At 43.7% G+C, this 25,294-nt stretch overlaps 1 protein-coding gene across 1 annotated transcript; it reads left to right on the forward strand.

Annotated features, from left to right (window-relative positions):
* The first annotated feature begins 264 nt into the window (after positions 1-264).
* LOC115327454 lies at positions 265-21,235 on the forward strand. The gene is made up of 3 exons (XM_040210458.1): positions 265-335; positions 20,023-20,301; positions 21,118-21,235. Exons 1-3 carry the CDS (start codon positions 265-267, stop codon positions 21,233-21,235), a joined length of 468 nt encoding a protein of 155 aa, XP_040066392.1.
* The last annotated feature ends 4,059 nt before the right edge of the window (positions 21,236-25,294 follow it).

The following is a 25,294-nucleotide window of genomic DNA, read 5'->3' on the forward strand; positions in this document are numbered from 1 at the left end:
GCTGTCAGCAGCCGGAGCGGAGTTTACCGGTAGCAGTTAGACTGCCTGACTACCGGCATCTCATCAGGTTGCCGAACACGGAACTCGCTTCGCGTGAGACGACTCCAAGCCGCGGCGGCTGTGCCTTTAACGATACGACCTGTCTTTTTTGTGCACTGCTTTCTTTTGTTTAGGGCAAATGCCTTCGTTCTGTAGCGGTTCAAGCTTGTTTGTAATTAAACTAACTTCATTGAATCAATGGCGCAAGTCACTATTTCAAAAAAGATGTTAGATATGGTCCTGTACCTATTTCATCACATAATCGCTAAATTTCTGTACAATATTTTCATAAACAAGCGCGTTTGCTAGCGAGTTTTTACATTCAACAAGTCTTCTTTAATTATTTTGTATTTCAAAAAAGCATTCAACTGAAGAATTGTTGTTGTCCGTCTCCTTTTATTTGTTTCCTTCCGTATGGTAAATATTGTTTTCAACACGCCTGTTTTGCACATAGCTGAAGCTCTATATGTATAGTTTTGATTGAATTGGAAACTTAACGCTGATATTGAGTACAAGTACTTGTGGGCATTTTCTCGGAAGGTGCTTTTCTTTCTCTAAGTTTTCAATATGTTGTTCCAAATAGGACCAGCCTGCAGAATTTCTATTTGTTATTTGTGGGATGCACATCAGAAGGGTTATATTTTAATAGGTAATAAATGGTAGAAAAATAATATGGCTCCAGAGCATCCAGAAGACTCGTGTGTTATTCACATGCGTGACATAGAATGCCACATTGTCGAGTTTTGTCCCGCGCGTATTTCGCTACGTAAATAGATATTTCTTAAAACAACAACCACAGATAGCTCAAATTCGGTTTACCTGAAGCTAATAAAGCATACATACCAATAAAATTAAAACTTACCATTTCAGAATAGTGACTGCTAACTGGGGTGCACGTCTCGAAGCGAAACCTCACGCAGAGTTTTGCGCTACTTTGCGAGGATTACATTAAACACGCCAACCTCAACTCTGCATTGCTTTTCTCCGGAAAATTTTTTCTATAGCTCTTAATATTTACGGATGCAAAGTGTACGGGCCGCGGCCCCTGAATGAGAAGTTTGAACACACTATGATTGCTTCTCCATGAGATGCATAGCGCTAAACCCAAATTGTCGCATTTTTCACCGCGTCTAAATTTATCCCGCCGTTACCTAAATTCGGCATTCTCGAGCTCTGAACCTTCGTTATAAAAACATCCGAGGGCGACAAGGCAAGCGGACAGAGTGGAGCCTTTCCCAGATTCCAAATGTTGGTGTTCGGGGCGAAGGCGCGGCTGACGTAATCACCCTGCCGGCAAAGCTTCGACAAAGATTAAATCCTGTCAGCACCTTTCCGCCCCCAGCCTAGCCAAGCAGATTAGTCGCCTCATTAGGGCAGGATACCCGAGAGACCTGATTGAAACAACAATCAAAAGACTTGTCGTGGGGCAGAAGTCCAAACCCCTCCCTCCTAAGTCACGCTTCGCATGCATCCCCTTCATATACAACACCTCACATCGCCTAAAATCTATTGCGCTCGTCTTCAACACCAACGTTGTATTTTAATGCAAGTTCAAATTAGCTTCTATTTGTAGAAAGGTCAACAACCCCTGTCCAGCGCCCCCGTGCCAGAAAAAGCACCAGACCAATTATGTAACCTGCTGCAAAGACTGCGTGTATTCGATTCCCATGTCCTGCGGTGCTAAATACATCGGACCTACGGGCCGATGCTAAACGATCGGGTGAGGGAACATGCAAACGAGATCAAGAAAGCCGCTTCCAACACTTCGGAGATTAGTTACCACCCGGCTGCCAAAACACACCTCTGAGTGCAGCGAACCCTGTTCGGCCGACCTTCCCCTTCTATGTATCTTCCTCATGTCTAATCACCCTCCGTGCTTTCGGAATGATGCAGATGATGCAACCCGTAGTCGCTTTTGCCATGGGCAGTCTGATGCGAGGGGCCGACGTTCTTGCCGCTCGCACCGAAACACAACACCGACACACAATGTACGCGTACGGTCGTGTCCCTTCTTACGAGACCTGGCGGTCCCTGATCGTCTGGAGTAATTCGGAAGAAGTTCTTTTTGGCATTGTAAACTTCATCGAAGGCAACGAAGGGCTTGATACACGCTCCAGTTGTGACCGGTTCCCACAGTTTTGTGCATCAGGGCCGAGGTGGACACTTCGTGCACCGCACTGTCGGCACCGTCTTCTACTAGAAACCCTTCACTTTCAGAAACACCCCCTTCATTCCACACCCTTCATTCCAGACTGAGACTATTTGAAGCACAATAAATGCAACTAACTCTTGCGGTGCAGGAGTGACGTATTTCTGATACGTATGGCTGATCATGTTCTACTTGAGAAGCTGCAGCAACAGTCGGTTGTTGATCAAGATAATGAACTTCGGCTGCTGACTCACTAAAATAAACGCACTGAAGTGTGACATATCTTTTAGGAAATGCGGAGAAGTAAGGCACAGTGATAACAAAGCTTGATGTTAAAGGTTTCACAAAAAAAAAAATGAATCGAGAGGTGGTGATTTGCCCACGGGTGGTGTATTTTTTCTATAAAATTTGCCAAGGGCGAACTTACCCGAAGAAAAAGTAAAAAAGAAAAAGGCTTAACTCCTATGGAACGCAGCGAAGTCACCGGTTTTCAAACTATAGGGCGCCCTATTGATTGAAGACCGGTGGTTTTGCTGGGTTTCCATAGGAGTTAAGCCTTTTTCTTTCTTTACTTTTTTTATCAAGATAGCTCTTTGCAAATTTTATCGAAAAAATACACCACCTGTGGGCAACGCTGCTCGAAATTGTTGCGCGATTGGTTAAGAAACCGCATTTCGCGGTTGCTTAAGCAGCCTGGCCGCTATTTGAGGCACCCCATAGTATCAAACGACTGTTTTTCTGCTAAACATCTCGAGTGTAAAAAACAGTATCTCTAAAATACCTAAACAAACAAAGTTTTTATCAGACAACTGCAATTTTCAAGACTAACTACGAAACGCATCTGCAGTATAGGAAGCGCCGTCTTTCTAACACAAATTAAAAAGCTATGGATTAAACGCAGTTTTTCAGGTTCAATATATCCTTAAGCAAGCGATTTCTTTTTCCATTAAAAAAAAACAAACACAGTTTATTTAAATAAACACTTTAGGACTTCGCTTGAACTGCCTGCTCTTCCTCATATACAAAGCACTTTGTTATAAACAGTATCTGAAAATATGAGCCTCGACCTTGTTTCATTATCTGTGTGTAACTCTCATTATTAGACCTCTTTCGTGCTGACGACATTCTGTCGGAACTCGTAATCGAAATATTTGTCGTGCGCAATACATACAATAAATGTGTGTTGAACTTTTCGAAGATATATTAAAGGTACAAAGTGCTTTAGTGTTTGTTTTTGTTTGTTTGCTTCGCGGATGTCATCCGCGGAGGGAGAAGAGAAAAAGGTATTATGCACGACAGCACCTCTGGCCCGTTCAGTGTAACAGCGGAAACATAATGACGTAGCAGAGGTTATTACAAACAAAAATAAAACAATTATAAAACTACGAATCTCAAGTCAGTGGCATATCCCAAGAAGCACGCAATCAACACAAACTTCATCATTTCAATTATATCCAACCGTCAAAGCTCCAAGTGGCACAAAGCAAAAGAAATATCTCCATATACGTCCAACACAAATACATTTAAAAATATTAAACTATAAAACAAAATGAGGCAGACTAAAACAGGGTAAACAGGACTCCTCCTCTCAGGACGAAAAAGCATAAAAATATACGGAAACAGCTTCGATGGTTTGACTGCACCGAGTCCAGCAAAATTGAGAACACGATACAGCTGCACACCAATGTTCACCTGCAGTTTTTAATCTGAAAAACGAGGGGCTAGAATCAACATCAATATCGGGGCAATCTGGCATAGTGTAAATTGATCGTAGTATGTTCGAAAACTTGCTATTCTGCAGATAGGCTTGATGCGTTGGAAAAATATTTTATATAAAATGAGCCATGTCAAGATCCTTGAGATTGATCACTTAGACATGACCCTTCAACTTTTCGTTCCGATAGTAAGTTATCATGATTTTCTGATTTTAGGAAATCTAACATGTGTCCACTTATTAACATTAAAGTTCGCCTGTCCCTTTTCACAATATACAAAAATATTTTTATATAAATATAAAAAATGTTAATATTTTGGATTATGTAATCTATATTTAGAACAGTTATCTGAGAATAGTGTCTTATTTACCAGTAAAGAATTAGTGATAGTGTTTGTTATAAACAAAAGGAGTGAATAACTCAGAGTACAGCTCCAGATACGCGAAAAGTGACACTTAGATAATCAAACTACTTCAGAATTATTTCAACACAACGCCTTTAATTGTTTAAGTAGTTCATCGGATAAGCCAATATTTTGATGTCAAATAAGCGTGAGCTACTTTTATAAAACAAAAAGCCATGGTTCACAACATCATATGCTACCAGAATATCTAAAACCGACAGTCTCCATCGATTTTAATACCAAGAGCGCCGGTATAAAATTTAAAGAAAAGTCGACGGGAACACTCAGAAGACGCTCTAGAACAAAATTCGTGATGATTTCGAATAAGAAATCATTAAAATGTATGTGTGCTCTTGGTTTACTACTATAACATGCTATAACGGTAGAACTGGGACCAGAGGATATATAACAACAACGAGGAAGGTGTTGACGAGACAAGCGCTAGATTCGACTAAATATATTTATTAATTTATTTATTGAGGTTACCCGCATCGCCTTGGAGGCATTATCGCAGGGAGAGGTTTACAAAGAACATTTCAGCTGAAAACACAGATGGAAACACATTTCCATTAAGCATGTTCCATTCTAATGCAGTTCGAACAAAATATGATTTACAACAAGAGCTAAAGGTTGCAACTTTGTATTGGTGGTCCACTCTTTCCGACACGTAGAAAGGACATCGAATGTAATTTTCTTTACTGATGCAAGTTTTATCATTATAAAGACAGTAGAAAAATTTTAGTCTTAGATTTTTTCGTCTGTACGACAGCGATTACCAGTGTAACAGTGGCTTTATGGCCGTGACGCTCGCTTTGAACCTATAAATATTTGAGACAAATCTAGCGCCGCGATTTTGCACTTGTTCTAATTTATCTGATAGACGTTTAGTCTGGGGGTCCCAAACTATGCATGCATATTCCAGAACTGAACGTACAAAAGAGAAATATAAAGTTTCCTTCAATTCCTTCGGGCAATGGCAAAAATTGCGACGTAGAAATCCTAACATGCTGTTCGCCTTATTAGTAATGAAATTAATATGACTATTCCATAGTAAGTCACTTGAGAAAATAACACCAAGATAACGAATATTTTCTTTTCTTTCGAGTCGTTGAGTGTTAACCGTATAGCCCATATTTTCTCTGCCTTGCTTTTTCCTCGAAAATCTAACCATTTTGCTTTTTTTTTTGCATTAAGCTCCATTCGCCAATCGATACACCAGTTTGACACTCGGTCCAAGTCTAATTGAAGTTTGAAATAATCTTCGGCTTCCTCAATTACTTTATATATGACGCAATCGTCAGCAAAACGTTTGAAGCGCGAAGAAATGTTTGTACAGATGTCATTAATATATGTCAGAAAGAGCAGAGGTCCAACACCGAACCTTGGGGAACAGCAGATGTTACAGTAACGTTATTGGATGAACAACCCTTCAATAGTACACATTGTTTTCTATCATCAAAGTAGTTACAAATCCAGGCTAAAACATCGGAATGGATAGTCAAACACTCTAACTTTCTCAATAACAGAGAATGATCTACTTTGTATATTGCCCTGGACATATCCAGGAAAACACAATCAACCTCCTTTCCGGAGGTTGATTGTGTTTACTAATAAACGATCGTTAAAAAAGAAATCAGTTGAAGTCCGGCACTTGTCCTGTCAGCCCCTTCTTGTTTTTGTCATTGTACCAGTTGTATAATGAACCAACTTGCCCGTGTCGCCACCTTGCTCCAATCAGTCTTTTGCCTAGGCTTGTTAAAACGTTCGTTTGATTAAGGATTTGTCGAATGACAGAGAAATAATTTGCCTACTCGTCAAAATCGCTTTCAATAATATATGTGCTTTTTAAGAATGTGTGACGCGAAATGGTTTTATTTCCCAAATGTCAAACTTGAAAAATTTCCCGATCTTAAACTCTCTACTCTGGTCATTCCGTCTCAAAAACTTTTGGAAACAAATTGGTAAGCTACAAATAATTATGCAGGAACGCACTCAGTATTTTAACTCTAACGTGTTTACAATTAATATTCATTGACTTCTTAAGTTACTCGTAAATTAATTCCGGTTTTATTTATTTAATTTTTTTGGGGGGCGATCAATTGGTCGAGTGGAAGTACCCAAGAAACGTTCTGAATATGTCTACTCCTTGAGTTCAGCAGCAACTTTGTCAGTCCGTTTCATACATGAATGTTAGCTTGGAGGGCATTCAAACGGAATATTTAAAAACTCTTAGTGTGTTGATCGAAAACCAAAAAGGCGTATAAAGGGAGACCTGAAGCGCGCTTTCACGTTAACAATAAACGTTGCGTTGCTTCGGCAATTTTCGCGTGTTGCATCAAGCTGTAAGATTTATATTGGTGTGGATTCAGAGCGCGTCGCAGCTGCAATTTAAAGTCCTCCCTTCGATTCGGTTTTAGGCGGCGTCTCCAGATGAATACTTCATAAAGAGCTGCTTGTTGCCTGTCGCGGGTTCGGTTTCCCATGCTTCTTTAAAGAAGACATGCTTGGTAAGGTACGTTGTTGGGCTAGTTGGTTCATCTTAGTAAAACATATAAAATAGCGCAACAGAAACAAGGTCCTGTTTACTTCTTGTCCTTGTTTCTGTTGCGCTATTTTATATGTTTTACTAAGACATGCTTGCTTTTGAAGTATTTCTCTGAACGTGCTGCGTGCTGTATAACATGGCACTTTGGCTACGCGTGTATCTTAGACACAACTTCGTGATTAACAATAGTTTTGTACTTCAACTCCGGCAATGAGAGTTTTATGAGAGCGCCGAAGTGAACAGACCTGTGGTGTGGTTCTGAAGCCAGCGTTCGTCGAAGTCAGAACAGTGTGCTGATGGGAAAGCGCATGCGGTCGGAAGCCATGGCAAAGAGACACTTTTTTCTTTTCATTTTTTTTAAGTTGCGCAGTCTGGTGAGCGGAGGCTCTCTTGGTATTGGTTGCTCGGGAGGGTACCAATATGCCGTTATCTGGTGGATCCCGTCGCAGCGTTCGCCATGCTGTGTGTCATTGCCTACATATTACTTTACACCATGCCTTGCAGTTCGGTTTACCAGAAGAAGCAGACGCAGGTGTCTGTTTATATTGCCACCCTTTAGAATAATAGTACATTGTTTGGCGTCCATGCCATCCACAGCACAAAGAATATTCTTAATTTTGTCCTGTCCTTTCGCTTACTCATTATTTTAGTGCCGGTGACCAATATCTAATGTGTAATGTCTAATTTCAACGGGCTGTCAAATAACATTCGTTTTGATGAATAACATCGTGCGCTGCCAGAGTAGCATAAGTCTTTGAGCCATGTTTTCTTTTTCTTTTTTTTTTTGCCTGGCCGTTTATACGCCTCAAAACCTAAGAAAGCAAACGTATATATCTTAATTTTATAATCTTCGGCATGAGCCTGTGTTGTCTTGGACCTAACTTGCCCCAACATAAAAATAGTAAGGCTTAAGTGAGAGACAAGTAAAACTACTGGCTAGCTGGTAATTTGGAAGTATAAAACCTGAGACACCTGGAGAAGGAAAAAGAAGGAATTGCTGTCTACAAAGCCTGCAATTTGTCTGAAAGTGCAATTTGGCGATCGAAAACTTAAGAAAAACGAGCTATAACCCCACCTGATATTATATGGCCAGAGTCGGAGTATTTTGCGATCTAAGTTGCCCCAAAATACGAAGAGTTAGGCTTAACTCTCTGAATTTCCCGGGTGACGCCGGGATTTTTTGCACTTCATTTACCGAAGAGATCGAGGATTATTTTTCACTTGCGGGTGTACAGCGACTTTATATGTAACTAACAACGTCATGCCTAAATTACAAAAAAAAGGAGCTTCTTTGTTCAGTTATTTTTGCTGAATTCTCACTAGCCAACTTTATTGTGCTGTGCATCTGGGGGCTCTGAAGTGGGGGAGTGCTGAAGAGCACCCAAGCCCGCTCCGTAGCGCAGCATCGTGTCGTCAAGCGTCAAGCGGTACGTGGCCCTTGATGAAGGTCTAAAACCCGAATCAAATGTCCCCCGAATTACACGAGACAATGTGAGACCATCAGTTGGCGTAAGAAGAGACACCACCGTGCGCGTAATTTGTGTGTCGGTGTTGTGTTTCGGTGCGAGCGATAAGGACATCGGTCCCTAGCATCAGACTGCGCATGGCAAGAACGGCTACAGGTTGCATCATCTGCACGGTGCTAAAAGTACGGAGGGTGATTGCGTCAGCCGCACACTCGCCTAGAAGACCAACATTCGGAATCTGGGGAGGTCTCTTCTCTCCCCGCTGGCCTTGTCGCCCTCGAAGGGCTGTATAGCAAGTTTTCAAAGCTCGAAGATGCCGTATTTACTGTAAGGTGGGATAAAATGAGACGCGGGGCAAAATGCGACAGTTTAGGCTTCGAGCCATCCATCTCCTCGACAAGCAGACATACGATCTTCAAGCTTCACATAGAGGTGTCTCGACCTGTACAATTTGCATGTGCGACAATTGATAGCTAAGTGAAAACGTGTTCCGGAGAAAAGCAATGTGGAGTTGAGATAAACGTGTTTAACCCTGGCCAAAGAGGCGCAGAATTCCGCGCGAAGCTTCGCCACGAGACGTGCACCCTGGTTTGCTGTAACTATTCTGCCAAGGTAGTTTTCATTTTATTGATGCGCACCCAATTTGAGCAATTTATGGTTGCGTTTTTAACGAAATATATATATTTAGGTAACGGAATACGCACGTGCAAAACGCGACAACCTGGCAATCTCTAATACGCATGTCAACAGCACACGAGTCTCTTAATCCCTCCGGAGCTATACTCTTTTTCTACGACTGTCTAGGATAAAAAGAACGTATAAAAACACTTGACTTTATGAAGCGAGAGTGACAGAAACAAAGGTTTTGACAATGTCATGCAATAGCGTTACTCCCTTCTCAGAGCTGCCATAGCTTTGGTATACCGAAGCATGCACTTCAAAACAGAGCGCGTCCTTCCCGGCGTCTCAAGTTTCAAGAACATGTCTTCTTCACCTTACGAAGGACAGAAAAAGAGAACAAACAGGCCAGAGAGTAGCACTGTTCTAACATCACCTCCCCACAAGGCAAAGCTGGGGTTGCAAAAGCAGCCAGGAGCCAGTTTTCCACTGCCTGCCTTCCACCCTCCCCCCTCCCAAAAAAGTAAATAAATAAATAAAACATTCTTGATGAAATTTGAGAGAATGAATATGAGTGATTCCTCGAAGAACGGCACAGTGTGCGAGAGTTCTGCAGATAGTGCGAGGCTTATCGCAAGAGGTGCCCGGTATGTTGAGAACTCTGGAACCAAGCGGTCCCCTACTCAGTATGGGTCGAGTGCATGGAATGGAAGAAGTGGGCTTATGAAGAGTGCGTTGGAGGTCACACAGTGCATCCCAAGTGTTTATTGCTAGAACGGAACGCATAGCACATGTTAAAAGTGTGGCTCATGGTACCCCACTAGGTTGTCTCATTTTGCCGGCGTGGCAAGATGACACATCGTGCGACTTTCATATATTGTAGTTTTTTTAATGTCTCGCCTGCTACAGTTAGTTAATATTTACTGAAAATACAGTCAAGACATGTAAGAATATCGCCATGATGTGTTGTTATATATTGAATAAAAATTAAAAAAATGTAATTGAAATAAAAATGTTGTGTCTCATTTTGACCCACCTCACCCAAAACCTCCACCACGTACTTGTACACGTCGTTAAGCAACACGTGGGCAAGAAAGCGCTTACCTACGTAATTGTGCTCCGACGGGCCCAAATTGCCGCTTCGATGCTTACCTACTTATATATTCAATGAATACGCTACTCCCTTTTCCAGGTCTTCTTCGTCGGGGCTATGCGATCAGCTAGCCACAGCCCCGGCATTTTTTTCTGCGACTGAGATCGTTCCCTTCAAGTCGCGACAGGGCCTACATTAAAGAGCCAGTACAAGTCTTAGCCTTCACTGCTGGTTTTCTGCTTCATATCTGGCAATTTGTTTTATATCAGGCAGTTAATCACGTGTTGCCAACTAAAAATGAAACATTCATAAGCCCCCCCAAAAAACATTTGGCACTAACTAAAGCCTTGGAGCAAAACCTTATTGGGGCCAAGTTAGGCACCTAGGATTTCCAGGTTTGTGCCAAGTTTGGTGTTCCTCCGAAATGCTGTTTGGTGGCCTTGACCAGAATAATTATCCCTTCAGATAATAATTTATATCAGGATTTTGAAGAAAAAATAACAATCGCGCCTTAAAGTATAACTCGTTTGTTGTGCAGCCCATAAAAAACAAAACGAAATCGAGCAGGCTCATCCTAATTCCGAGAAAATATTTCAAATGCAGGGAAACAAAAAACCCGTCTAAGAAAATGCACGTAAATGCCTGAATTTATTGTTACTATTATGTTTTGAATTCGCTGAAGAATATAAGAAGAGTTGTTCAGCTAAGAACAAAACGAGCCTGTTGATAAGAATATCCACCATAAGGAAGGTAAGGCATAGAAGGAAAAGAACAACAGGCCAGAAAGCGGAGCCTGTGCAGCTACAATAATTTCAAAAATACAAAATTATTAAGGAGCACTCGCTATGCGCAAATGACTCGCTGGTAAACGCGATTGTTTGTAAAGAAAGTGTTTGGGTACAGAAGTTTAGGCGATTTTTGACGAGATATATACAGGGCCTTTTCTCTTTACTTTTGAAATACTGGCAACAGAAGAGATACAATGAATTGCTAAAATTACAAACAAGCTTCAACGCCTACACGACAAGGATAATGTTCCCTCAGCAAATGAAGTGGTGCACAGGAAAGCCATGGGTAGTATCCTTCGAGGCACACCCACCGCGGCTTGGAGTTGTCTCACGCGAAGCGAGTTCCGTGTTCCGCAACCTAATGAAACGCCGGTAGTCAGGCAGTCTCACTGCTCCCGGTAAACCGGAAAAATGCTGTGAAACTATTAATGGTGAGAACCACTGTACAGGTGTTTTACAATATGAAATGTACACCTCTCAGGCATCATGGTTCAAAACTTAGTCATTTTGTTTTCATTGAGCAGTGATATCTTTTTGGGAAGAATATCTAAGATGTTTTTCCACCTGCAGCACCTTCCACCAGGCCCACGTGCACTACGGTCCAGTGGCGACCGTCTCTCAAAGTCCCGTGCATCAAATCCGAGGTGGACAGTTTGTGCACCGCCCAGCTGGAACCGTCGTCTACTATGCTCTCTTTGGCCCCAAAGTCCCCTTTTGCTCGCCCCAATAACTGAAATAGTAAATGCAAGAGCCTCCTGCTGGGCAGGAGTGACGTACCCCTCTAATTTATTACCAATTGTATATTTTTAAGACTGTGCATGAGTTGAAGACTCGGTTAGTATATTTAACACCGTAATACAGTTTTCCTCAACTAAACATTGCGTAAGATTTGAATTTAAGTAAATCAAAAGATAGAGAGTAATATTACACGGGTCCCTTCTTTATCATGTTACCCCATGCTCAGCGAACATTAGATGACGTCATAAGCGCCACAGCAAGTTGGTTATTTACCCTTTTTTTTATTAAGTTTGATTATGTGTTTTCTTGGTCATGCTGTATTCCTAATATTGGCCGCATTTCTGATGAAAGTTTCATTCGAGTTAAAGTTTTCAAAACGCCAAAGGAACATCGAGATATTGATATATCAGTTTTCGTGTTTTTCTTATTTGATGCACAAACGGGATGCGCAAATGGCAACTCAACATCCGTCCATAAGGGGTGCATTAAGTAAAGGCTCGGAGACACTCCCTCTACTAAACGCGCTATTCACACTTCCGCTGCTCGTGACTCGAGTCAAACTCCAGAGCTCCGTCTTCGGACTTGGGGCTCGTGGGGTCAGAAGGTTACACTTCCTGAAGGGTGACGCAGTTTTTCCTGGTCCCAAGGAGAGCAGACACCGATCGCGGGTGGCTGGCACTTGTTTTGGTAGCCGATTCGCTACTGTTAGTTTGTGCGGCAAAGATATCTGATAAACCGACGAACTTCACGATGGATGAATAATCGCAGAAGCAACAAAATGTGATTGTTATCCTCGTGTGGCGTTGTGATTGAGGGGTAATGTATGGGTATTCTCGTGTAATGAGTTAAATAAATGGTCTGCGTCATTATAACGATCTTTTCGTTGGAGTTGCCACGCGTAAGTACGTACAGCTGAGTAAACGCTGATTATTTCTTGCCCCTGCTGGATGGTGTGAACCAGATGTTTCTTGTGTAGTCTCAAACTCATTTGTGTGATGCACGTTTATGAGAAACATAATTTTGAGAACGCAGCCGCTCTTTTTAGAGCGCAGCTCTTAGGGGCCTATTTCCGGCTTGAGCGGCGTCGCCGTCGGCGTAACCGCGCGGTGCATCATGGCAAATGTCCCATAATGCACCGCGCGAGCCCCCCACCGGGGTCACGTGACCTCGTGGGAAACATGTGACACCCCGAGGTCACGTGACCCCCCGAAGTCACGCGACTCCCCTGAGGTCACGTGACCCCCTCCTCGAGGTCACGTGACCCCCGCCGATGTCGCGTGACCCCCCGATGACGTCATCGTCACTGATGACGTCACCGGCATCCACATTGTCATCGTCATCATCACTGATGACGTCACCGGCATCCACATCGTCATCGTCATCATCACTGATGACGTCACCGGCATCCGCATCGTCATCGTCATCATCACAGATGACGTCACCGGCATCCACATCGTCATCGTCATCACTGATGACGTCACCGGCATTTACATCGTCATCGTCATCATCATTGATGACGTCACCGGCATCCGCATCGTCATCGTCATCATCACTGATGACGTCACCGGCATCCACATCGTCATCGTCATCATCACTGATGACGTCACCGGCATCCACATCGTCATCGTCATCATCACTGATGACGTCACCGGCATCCACATCGTCATCGTCATCATCACTGATGACGTCACCGGCATCCGCATCGTCATCGTCATCATCACTGATGACGTTACCGACATCCGCATTGTCATCGTCATTATCACTGATGACGTCATCAGTGACGTCACTGATGTCGTCACCGGCATCCGCATCGTCATCGTCATCATCACTGATGACGTCATCAGCGACGTCACTGATGACGTCACCAACATTCGCATCGTCATCGTCATCATCACTGGTGAAGTCATCAGTGACGTCACTAATGACGTCATCGGTACCCGTATCGTCATCGTCACTGATGACGTCATCAGTGACGTCAGTGATGACATCATCGGCACTGGGGGTCACGTGACCCTCAAGGTCACGTGACTTCCCCCCCTGGTTAGTTTAACCCCCCCCCCCCCAGTGCCCTTCCCTCCTCCTCCTCAAGAGCTGCGCTCTAATTCGGCGTTACAGGGAGTTGTAAGCGGCTTTCATTTTTTGCACCGTACATTGTCTTCGTTCTTTTTTGCTGAGTCACTTTCACTTTCACTTAACTCTTTCTGGGCCGAATAACTTCAGAAAACAGTGCAGCTTCTGTGTTCCCATACGGTGCGCACTTCATGTACATATCTTCACGATTCAAGTCTACTTACTTTTTTTTTTTTACAAAGTGACGACGAAGCCAAATAAAGCTCAGAACGTTACCTTTATTGACAATGGATATAGTCAAACGAATTTTGACGTCCTTGCAAGAAGTTGCTTTTGCTTCAGTTTCATTTTCAAGCGCTAGAAAGAGCTAAAAAACACAAGCTTACGCTTGAACAGCTGCAGAATCAGATTAGCGCCTTCTATGTTAAGGTGTGTCGGCCTGCCGGCCATCTTGAAATGTTCTTCGAGGGAAAAAAAATAGCACAACTCAAAATTCACATCAATCGAGCGAACTGTATCCGTAGATGCTCTAAAAGTCCATTTAGTGGAGACTCCGATGGAGTGGTTCAAGTCGAATTCGTGGAGTCTCCCCTTAACGCACCAAATGATGAATACAAATGTGACACAGTTGCTTGGTGTATCTTGTCCTTATCTTGACAGCGGGTCATTTTTTGGTGCCCGACGTCACGCCTTCGAGATAATGATGGAGGGCGGGAGACGAGCCTCCTATATCAGTTGTCGTTGTTCTCATATCTAAGTGGACTCTCCCGTTTAGTCAAGCAGCGGTGGTATACATAGTTTACCTTGAGTTTAAGATGCTTCATTTGCGAAACCTTAGTGGCTGAGATAAATTTCATGGATACCAAATACTTTATATTCAAATTAAAGCAGCGTAATCACCTTACACCCTGTCGGGTTTCTATGCTTTATTTAAGGAAATTGTTATTAAATACGGTAACCGATTTCCGTCAATGATGTCCCTGGCTGAAAGCATATTCAAGAGCGACAAATCTTTGGAACGGCGTCAGGATTGACAGGGTTAGTCACAGCGAAGCTTCAACGGAGTGTTGCGAGTTGTCTGAATGTCGCTGCAAGGTGGTCAGCAATTTGCCGATTAGCTACAGTGCAGGTGCAATCTTGGCGTAGCTTTTTTCATGTGGCAATGTAATATTTTACTCCCTTCCCTCTAACTTGGGGGGGGGGGGGGGGCGTAAAATAGTGCGTATGAAGCATAACCGATGTGACAATCTGCCCTGTTTTCGGGGCAAGGGGGGGGGGGGGGCTGTGGTTTTAACGCGTTTTGCGCATTTTTGATTTCTTAGTATCGCGTCCGCACTGCCGAAGTTTCCGAAATTAGTCACGTCATAGCTAGAAGTATTTTTTTTTTCAGAAACCAAACAACTCATGTGACATATGTAAATAACGGGCTGCGAAACTCCAAATAGAATATGCAAATTGAAAGAGTAGTTAAGAAATGTTTTGTTAATTAAGCTACCGATAGATTCGTGATACTCAACCCTGACGTCCGACAATTAGATAACGCTATTCTCAAAAAAAAATATTTTTTTAAATCTTATTTTATTGTTTTTTTTTTTAATATTTTCTGGCCTAGAGAAAACACCACGTATATATATTTATCAGGATTGCGGGGCATTTTTACAAACTTATGAGGTCTCCAAAAATATAATTTAAAATTGCATGTTTTTTAATCCCCCGGATCCTGTAATCTTTTATTTCGCCAGCCTTTAGACGTCTCGTCTTGTAATTAGTGGTCTGCATCGCACTGCAATGTATTTTAGGCGCTTTCTATCTCTGTCATGCCTGCACCGAAGCAAAATGTATTCGAAACTTCAGCCATGTATAGTATCAAGTTATTGCAGTATGTCTCCCCAAATAATAAAAAAATATATCTTAATTTTACCATAAAACATATTGAAAAAGCGAGGAAAGTAATCTGCCAGATGATTTAACTCATAATCTAGCTGCAGTTTAGTGAATATGCCAGCTGGCATCATATATTCAAACACGAGAAGTTCAAAAATACTTACTGTGCCTGAGCAAACGGAAAGACTCGTATACTTCTAGCACAAAGAAAATAAGAGGAAGAACAGGAGACAGAGGCTGGAACAATATTTGTCGAAATGTGCGCGTTTGTGTCTTGTCCTATTTCTGTTTTATTATTTCTACGGAAAGTATACATTGAAGCCAAGACGCTCGTGACGAATATAAGTAAGCGGGTAGACGCTCATTTTTAATTCATACATAATAATCTATCTTAATGAGACAAAAAGTAAAGATGACTCAAAAGACGCAACGTGCTATAAATTAAATATAACTTTTCTTGTCCTCAACATGTTGCTTCATTACTCGCACAATTAAATCCCGGCTGCTTGGTGTGCCCAACAGCTATCTTGACGCCATAGCGACGAAACCTATCCGGGTAGGCGGGGAGCATTAGAAGACATCTAAATGCCAATTAAACAATTGATTTTGGTGGGGTTAGGATGTCTAGTTTTAAAATTATACAAGTAATAAAAAGGGAGGCAGGACTCGCCATGATAAATTGTAGGGAAATCGACAATTCTAAATAAAAGTGCCAGTATTTATTCACCGGATAAATGGTACCTATTCGTCGAGCATGTCAGTTATCTCTCCGGTTGCGGACGTACATGTTAATTTCCTGCAGAATAAAAATCATTTTGAAGGGAAAATTAAAAAAGAAAAAAGAAGAATCTCCAACAAGCAGTTTATGAGTCGATGCGCCGTTATCTGCCGGAGAGCGTACAAAACAAGCTCCGAGAACAAAACACTAGCCACGCCAGTGATCACTAACCGAGGGTTTAAGAGGAATTTCAGATGCAAAATGTGTATGATGTTTTGATCGTACGCTAATATGACACTTTTAAATAAACTTGATTTAAAACACGTGTTTACAGGAGTTATTAAAGAGAATAATTTTATATGCAATTGAGCTCTCATGTATACTCCACTTTAATGCAACTATATTCTCAAAACAGCCATGATTGCACACGAAAGGAAATGATAACACATTTCAAGGCGCACCTTCCGCGGCATTCAGTCGTAGCGCACGAAGCGAATTCCGTGCCCCGCACGCTGATGAGATGCCGGTAGTACGCGAATCTCGACAATATCGGTAAACCTCCCTCATGTCGCTGACCGCTGCCAAGGCGGATAACGCGAGGCGTAGCTTCGGCGGTGTCGCCACAATAATATGGGTGGGGCACACTGCACTCTTCGAGCAGACGTGTTTGTGACACATTTCAGTATTTCCCCATAGCATTCCATAAAAGACGCTTCCGATAACCCTGTCAGCGCAGTCTTCAATCTAGCAAGTAATCTGAGGCACCTCCGTACAGATACAGCATGAACGCCTTTGTGAGTACACTACGTGCGCGTTGTCGTTTCAAGGCTTTAAACCAGTGTCCGTCGAGTACTCAGTTAATGCAAAGCAAAAATGTAAATGTGTTACGCAAAATGGACTTAAAGGGCAACTCCGGCCAAAACTCAAAATGAATTAAATTACTGGTGTCGCTTTAGTGACACAAAATACGATCCCAGCCAAAATTTCACGTCTGTGGGACGCCGCGTTCTCAATTAATGCCGATAATAACAACGCGACCCGCCGCGAGCCGCTGCTCCTTAGCGGGCGGCCAGCGGGTTGCCGATCGCTAAAGCAACAATGGGCCGTGATGTCAACATCGTCCTCTTTTTTTCCTACGTTCCGGACGGGCGCACGGCACAGCCGTCGCGCGCGCTTCTTTGTGCCGTTATCACCGCTACTTCGGCTTGTAATTGCGTGTTTAGCCGTTGCTTTTACCTGTAGCCCGTGTAGCTTCGGTATAGCTTTTTGTTTATTTGCTTGTGAGGAATCCAAGACTCGTTTTAGCGAGCAACTCGGTGCGTCCAAGACTGCCTAGCTGTTCCTCGAAAGATGCCGAGTACAACTTAAAGCGCTGTGGGCTGCTCAAACAAGTCGCTTCGCAACCCGGAGGCGCTTTTTCACAAGTTTCCAACGGATCGGAAATTGGAGAAGGTGTGGGTGAACGCTGTTCGACGAGTAGACTTTGGAAAGCCTTGGACGTCGACCCCCAGATCGAAGCTTTGCTCCGATCATTTTTCGCCGGAGAGTTACGAACGAAACCTACAGGTGTTGGTTGCTTGTGGCTTGTCAGCGAAGGGGTCGAGGCTTAAAGGGAAACTCCGGTCCATACTTTTGATTTTGGGATTATGGCTGTTTTTAGTGCAGTTAGCGCCCCTGAATTGCAAGGTGTAATTTTTTTCTCGTTATTGTGCGTATTGCCCATCGTACATGTACAGAAAAGGTAAACATGATAAAAGCTGATCAATAAATAAAACAGTCATTGTCAAGTGCAGCGTTGAAGATTGAGCATTCACGCTCCATTGAATGTCTGTTGAATGGGGAATGGTGGGCATGTAGAGTACAACTACTAACTAGCTCCAAACAGTGAAGTTTGTAATGAAAATGAAAATAATGTCCTGCTTTGCGTCACTGCTTGTTTACTACTCCATCTCGTGCGTAGTATTCAGGTCCGTAACGACTACTAGCGAACAGGCGGCGCGTGAAGCTCATCCGATATAAACATTCGCCTCCCAATCGTTCGAACCCGTTACGCAGCAGTATTAATTAAACATTGCGCTTGTGAATACCACAAGGGACTTTAAAGAAATCGCGAAAGTTCGGATTTGTAAGTTATAACTCTCTAATTTGCCCGAGTTCGGCTGGAGGTAATTATAATATTTAAAAATGCAAAAAAAAAAAAAAAACACTCGCCTTAGTCAAAAGTTACGAAGGAAAACTTAAAATCCTATGTATTCTAATAAAAAAAATTTGTTGTGGGTGGGGGTGGGAATGCGGAAGGGAAAGAAAGTGTTCTCACCTTGCTAACGTTCTCTGTTTTCCTTTATCACCCACAAAAACTTTTGCTAGCTTTGAGAAGAAAATGACTGCCCAAAGAACTTTTCTTTTTTAGTGCGGCAAGTTTTTTTTTATTTGTACAAAGATTCACTACCTGGACGAACTTATGTGGTGAATTAGTGTCGTAGCTTAAAAATTCGGCATTTACGCGCCTGAGGAAAAAATAACAAAAAAACAGAAGTCTACAGCTTGACACACGTCTGTGTGTCAAGCTTCGTGTCTTGGACTGACCCGCCGCGCGAAAGCACCAGCACTGTACGTCACTGGCAGCGCGGCGTAGAGCAACGCCGCTCCATCCACGGAGCCCCGATGACAACTTAGGCCTAGCTACGAGTGCGGGAGACCGCATGCACGCCGACAGCTGCCGAGTACGGCACCGAACGAGTTCACTCGTTTTCCAGTCGCTAGCTTTTGGGTATACAAGCAACGAGTACGGCATGGCATAGCGCACGCGCGGCGGCGGCGGCCGCCGAGTACGCCACCGAACGAGTTGACGGGTTTTCCAGTCGCTAGCTTTTGGGTATACGCACTAACTCTTGCTACATATGCTGGATAACTACCACGTATACAGTATTAAAACAAAATCAGCTTACCTTCTATCTTTAGACGGCTAGCGCAACAGAGGTAGGTGCCGCTTGGACTGCGTACTCGCTGAACGAGAACGATCTTGGCGTCACGTCCACATAGCGGCTGATTTCCAGTGTTGCCGGAACCTCGAGCGGCTAGTTTCGGTTTTGTCGGCCGCGCCCCAAACAAAACTTTGAGACGTCGATATCTTTAAAACTAAGTACAATAACGAGAAAAAAATTACACCTTGCAATTCAGGGGCGCTAACTGCACTAAAAACAGCCATAATCCCAAAATCGAAAGTATGGACCGGAGTTGCCCTTTAAATTATTTTTTAAACAGGCGCGGATTTGCGCAAACTTAAAGGCGAGTTTACGGCATATATTACAGTACTCTGGTTGCATGTTAAAATAAAATATATTAGTAAATATTATTAGTCCATCGCATCGCAAAGCCATCGATCAAGAAGAATGACACAGCAAATTTTTACCCGTTATTCGGAGTCAGTGGAGGTTTTTAATCCAAGCCATGCTGTTCTTTTAAAGCGTCCTAAAGTCGCCTCTAAAACCTTCGAGAGACTTTCGTAAATCAGTAGTTCTTCAGAATTGATGGAATAGAGGCTTTTTGTGTGAAATAATGACTTGTATTTCTTTCGTTCATTCCCTTAAATAGGTGTTATTTTCTATCGTCCATTGCAGAGTGCGCCTCTGCCGGCGGCATTTTGAACGTAGGCTTGCTTTCGCAGCACTTCTGTAGAGTGCACTCCGCACCAGAAAAGCGTTTTTATTCTCGCAGACGACGAGCAAAAGGCCCGTTTGCACATGCTTGCTGAGCAGTGCGCTGAAGCACGGCGTCCGCACATTTACACTTAAAGTATCAGAACTAAAACCCCGTTCACCTTGTCCTTGAAGGCCAACCTCGTGCCCTGTCTGCTTCTGCTGGCCACCTGTTGCCAGGCCGGCTACGTGGCCCCACACGTCTACCACGCCGCCGCCGTCCACGTCCCCGTGGCCACCACGGTGGTGCGTCAGCCGGTGGTGGAGCACCACAGCGAGGTGGCCTACGTGCCACCCCACGCTCATGGGTACACCATCAGCCAGCAGAAACTCGTTCACCCCAAGACCACGGTTACCAAGCATGATCCCATCTTTGGGTGAGTTCTCGTCGCTACCTCAGAATTCAAGAACTGGCATTTTCGATTGCTTGTTAAATCAATAAGATATAGACCTCACTTTCACGCAACCTTATAACCTGCGAACACACTTCTTTGTTTGCGATATTGTCACGCGGAGAAGCCGCAGAAACCATTTGCATTGATGCGGTTGATGGGTGGTTTTATTTGGGCGAACTTGTGCCCCACGAAAATAACACGAGGAACACGGCAACAGCAAGGCAGGCGAGGGTCGAGAGACGCAGAGGGTCGGCGACAAAAAGGATGACGGATCGTCTCCCGGCCCTTATACTTTCATCAACTCGTCTATCTTTCTAGAGCCGACCTTGAGCGGCGGCTCGATTCGCGGGCGAATGCAGTGTGCGCAGTCATGCTTTAGTCGTAAATGAAGATCGATAATCCTGAGCAGTCAGGAGTAGACGCAACACGACGCTTGACAATATCACTGTATTACTCACGACATTAATGCATAAACTCCGCAATCATGACCTATTACGAAGTTGATGCGCAGCAGCTACCATAGAAACGCGTTGTTGTAAACCTACGTCTTTCCGAAGTGGCATAACCTAAAAGGCTTTGTGCTCACTTTCCGGTTTTTGAGGGAGGCACGAAAAAAAATTATTATAGCCTGGTTAAAAATGTATGTTATAATAAATTTCGAACATAATCGTGGTTTTATAACTTGAACCTCACCAAGCTTCCCATGTCCGACTTACACCTCATGACATCGGACAGTTCTCATCGATGACTTTTTTTTCCGTTGAAACTAAGACTTATAAATGTCTTTTTTATTCACAGCACCTACCACCAGGCCGAGGTGCACCACGTTCCAGTGGTGACCGGCTCTCACAGTTCTGTGCACCAGAGCCGAGGTGGACATTTCGTGCACCGCCCAGTCGGCACCGTCGTGTACTAAGCAGCCTTCACTTTCAAAATCACCCACTCCAATCCCTACTGACCCTCTTTAAAGCACGATAAATTCCACTAATCCTTGTAGTGCAGGGTGACGTATTTTTGAGACACATAGCTGATCATGTTCTTCGTGACAAGCAGAAGCATTAGTCGGTTATTGACCAAAACAGTAAAATTCAGTTGGTGTTTCACCGAAATGTAGGCAATGAAGTGCGGCCGACCTATTTGGAAATGGGGAGGAGGAGCGCACACTGTCGATGAAACGCAATGTATTGCTTTTTATTTGGAAATAAACGAGCGATCTGATGATACAATAAGTTTTTTTGCAAAAAAGATTAATCAAACAAAACTTGAAGTCTCAATATGTGTGAAACGCAACTAGTGTGAAACGAATTTTTTTGTGCTAAATAGCTCGAGTATAATAAACATTATCTATGAAACAATGAAACAACGCGGTTTGCGTCAAACAACTGCAATATTGATGGCAGTAACTACAAAACATATCTTTAGAATAGAAAGCTACGTCTTTCAAACACAAACTACAAAAAACCTATCACTTAAACGCAATTTTTCAGGTCGAATATATCCTTAGAATACCAATTTGTTATTTTTTTTTGTTTGTTTTTGTCGAAGGAAACGAAGACATTAGATTTATATAAACAGCGTCGAACTTTCCTTGTATTGTACGCTCTTCCTCTGACATACCAAACACTTTCTTCTTATAAAACGTAAATAAAACTTTGAGCCTAGACCCTGTTCCTTCATCATTTTGTAACTCTCATTATCGGACCTCTTTTATGCTGAGGACACTCTATCGGAACTCATAGATTAAATTTTCGTCGTCTTCGTCCCAGACAGAAAAAAAAAAGAAAATGCGTATTCAACGTTTTGAACATAAATAAAAAATACCAAGTTTTCATAACGTTTTTTTTTTTTTTTTCCTGCGCCGATGTTTTTTTGCAAGGGAGGAAGAGACAAGGGCATTACGCGTGATAAAACCTCTTTCCCGTTCAGCTCAACAGCCGTAAAATAATGACGTAGAAAACATCATGCAAAAGCATGATAAACAAGAATGGTCCTCTGACGACGAGAAATTATAAAAAATACGCGCGAACAGCTTCGATAATTTGTCAACACCATGTCTTGCATACATGATACTACGACGCAGCCGTACACCAGGGGTGAACTGTACTTGTTTGTACCCTTCAGTGCGGGGTGCTGGAATAAACATCAATAGCTTTTACACTGATATTTTGTAATTTGGTCGTAGTAGGTTAGAGCGCTTGGGATTCTGCAAATAGGCTGGATGCGTTTGCAAAATATTTTTACAAAATTAGATATGTCAAGAACTTTCAGATTTATCACTTGAACATGTCCCTTACACTTTACGTGTCGACAGTAACACATACACACACAAATTGTTTGCACATGAAGCTAACCTTAGTTATTTATCACGCACTTTCGTGGACATTGTTAGCTATAACAGGGCAGTGGCGGCCGTCCCGTACTCCCAGCGCCGCCTAGCTGGCGCCGTCCAAACCTCCACGCGTGCGCCCTGTGGCGGACTCGTTCTCCCCGACTGCGAGCACACCCTCGCTTTGTCGTCTGCTAGGCGCGGAGCAGACGACGCCACAGCGATTGCCAATCTTCGCTGAACACGGTTCAGCGAACCACCGCGTAAGAGGTGCCCACGGTTGATTATCTGACTCATGAATATGTGACCGCTGGCTATGGATAATCATCATCACTAAATGCAATATCAAGGTAGATTACATTTTTTTTATGGGACAAACTTGCAGTTACACTCCATTTTACTTTAGGTCCGAGAGAGCAGCGGACGCTACGAGACGATAGAACCAACCAAGCAGCGACAAAAGCGTACTTTTTGCACCTGATTGAGTTCCCCGGTGATGCACTCCGTGACGCTGCACCTTTGCCGCTATTTGATTGGCTCTGTCGTCTCGTAGCGTACGTTGCGCTCTAACTTAAGGTAAAAGGGATTATAAAAATATATTTCTTTATCACACCAGCGTGTGCTGATACCGGTTAGCAAACGCATGTTATTAAAGATGCATTGTGCATCTTTAATAAAAAGCAAAAAAGCAAAAAAAAAAAATACGTGGACAGGGCTTGTGCTTTAATGATACCGCAATCTTCCCCAGTAAAACTCTCCGGTTGAAAATGAGTTCGAGGACAGTTTGCTATGGCGAGGGTATCAGACGAGCAAAGACGGCTGATAATCGATCTGTGTCTAAACTAGTATTCTCAGCGAGCGATCGCGGAAATGACTGGAAGGCCGCTGCCTAGAGTCAACCGAATTATCCAAGCGTACCTTGACGATAGGCCTATAAGCGACGCCGCACGTAAGCCACATTCTCGATCTACGACGCTTGAAGAGGACCGGCAGCTAGTTGCTGCTCTGGCAGCAAATCCTTTCCAGTCTGCCTCTGACGTTCGCGAAGCAGCAGGCGTAGTCGTAAGCGACCGCACGGTGAGGTGGAAGTTTGCAGAGGCTGGGCTGTCAAGCCGATCTGCGGCCCAAAAGCCTCGTGTCACCGACAACAAGAGGCGTGATCGCCTCCGATTTGCTGCCGACCACGTGATGTGGACCACGGACGACTAGGGACAAGTGCTCTTCACCGCGAGTCTACCTTCACGACGCAGTGGGACCAGCGGCCACGACTATGGCGACCCGGCTACTGCCGGTAAGGGTTTATTAGAGTCGAATGCCATTTATCTTGCCCCTAAGCGGCATACTGTTGCGTTGTTTCTCCAATTAAGTAGTTTAAAATTTGTTTTTTACAGATACTACCCCAACTTTGTACAACAAGTCGCCGCTAGTGGCCGGAGCGCCGTTAATGTCTGGGGGGCCATTTCCCGAAACAGACTCGGGCCACTCTTCAGGATCGAAGAAAGATTGACATGTAAATGTTACTGCGATATACTCAGCCACGTTTTGCATCCCTATGTCCTGGACGGCCCATTGCGTGACGGCGACTTCGTGCTCCAGCAGGTCTTGTCCCCAGTCCACACGGCCCACAAATTCCGCGACCTTCTGCAAGAACGCTGCGTCAACCTGCGTCCATGGCCACCCAATGGTGCGGACTTCAACAGTATTGAACTCGTTTGGGGGGGGCGCGGCGCCCACTCCACAGCCCCACTGCCGACGACCTGTGGCGCTTCGTCCAGAAGAGTGGGAGAGGCTCCGCAACGAAAGGTACTTCGTTCCCCAGCTCTATGATTTCCTACCATCATGGATGAGAGCTGTGGTCGACGGCAACGGAGTGATGACACGACATTATAGATGTCGCCACGAATCACACCGCGCCATTTGACTTACTATTGCTTGCACCGGCTGGAAAAATATAAACGGGTCTTGCAACGTACTTGAAAGTCCTTTTTTTCGATATGTCGTGTCGAATCTAAATATGATATGATACGAATCTAAAAAGTCAGTTATGTTTGTTATGTCGTTTAAACCGTTATTCATTAGTTGTGAAATTATTATTTTTATGTGCGAAATATATTTGTATATTTCATAACACGTCTCGTTTAGTCATATGTAACGATGTTTTAGATAGACTCCTATAAGTACCATCTCTTTGTTGACTGGAAGAAATGGCAGTAAAGGAATAAATTGCTTGATCTAACGCAGCGCGAAAACTTACTTCTATATTCCGCGTTTTTAAACCCGATTAAAAAGCATTAAAAAAAAGCATCAACAGCCGTGAGTATATGAAAGCGTTTAGGCTGCCGTCATGCCTAGCTGACATTTTCCGTAGCCCGGAAGATTACGGTCACGGGTTGTTTGGCACTGGCAGACACGTTTTCGTGAGTCCCGGAATCATCCGCAGCACAAGATGCGCCACAAAACCTGTGTTCAGCGAAGATTGGCAATCGCTGTGCCGTCGTCTGCTCTGCACCTAGCAGACGAAAAAGCGAGGGTGTGCTCGCAGCAGAGTGTCGAACCGGGACCGAACCAAACCGAAATCGGGAACCGAACCGCTATTTTTAGCCGAACCGGAGCTGAACCGAACCAAACTTTTCGACGCGATCTTGGAAC

This window comes from Ixodes scapularis, unplaced genomic scaffold, assembly GCF_016920785.2.
Source record: "Ixodes scapularis isolate PalLabHiFi unplaced genomic scaffold, ASM1692078v2 PGA_scaffold6__148_contigs__length_123643588, whole genome shotgun sequence".
Lineage (NCBI taxonomy): Eukaryota > Metazoa > Arthropoda > Arachnida > Ixodida > Ixodidae > Ixodes > Ixodes scapularis.

What these genes read in the sequence shown, in the direction of transcription:
- LOC115327454 (XM_040210458.1), top strand. Translation starts at nt 265, where the DNA reads ATGTTAGATATGGTCCTGTACCTATTTCATCACATAATCGCTAAATTT. An exon ending in TACAATATTTTCATAAACAA is followed by an intron (nt 336 to 20,022) that starts GCGCGTTTGCTA and finishes TTACACTTAAAG; the next exon opens with TATCAGAACTAAAACCCCGT. An exon ending in AAGCATGATCCCATCTTTGG is followed by an intron (nt 20,302 to 21,117) that starts GTGAGTTCTCGT and finishes TTTTATTCACAG; the next exon opens with CACCTACCACCAGGCCGAGG.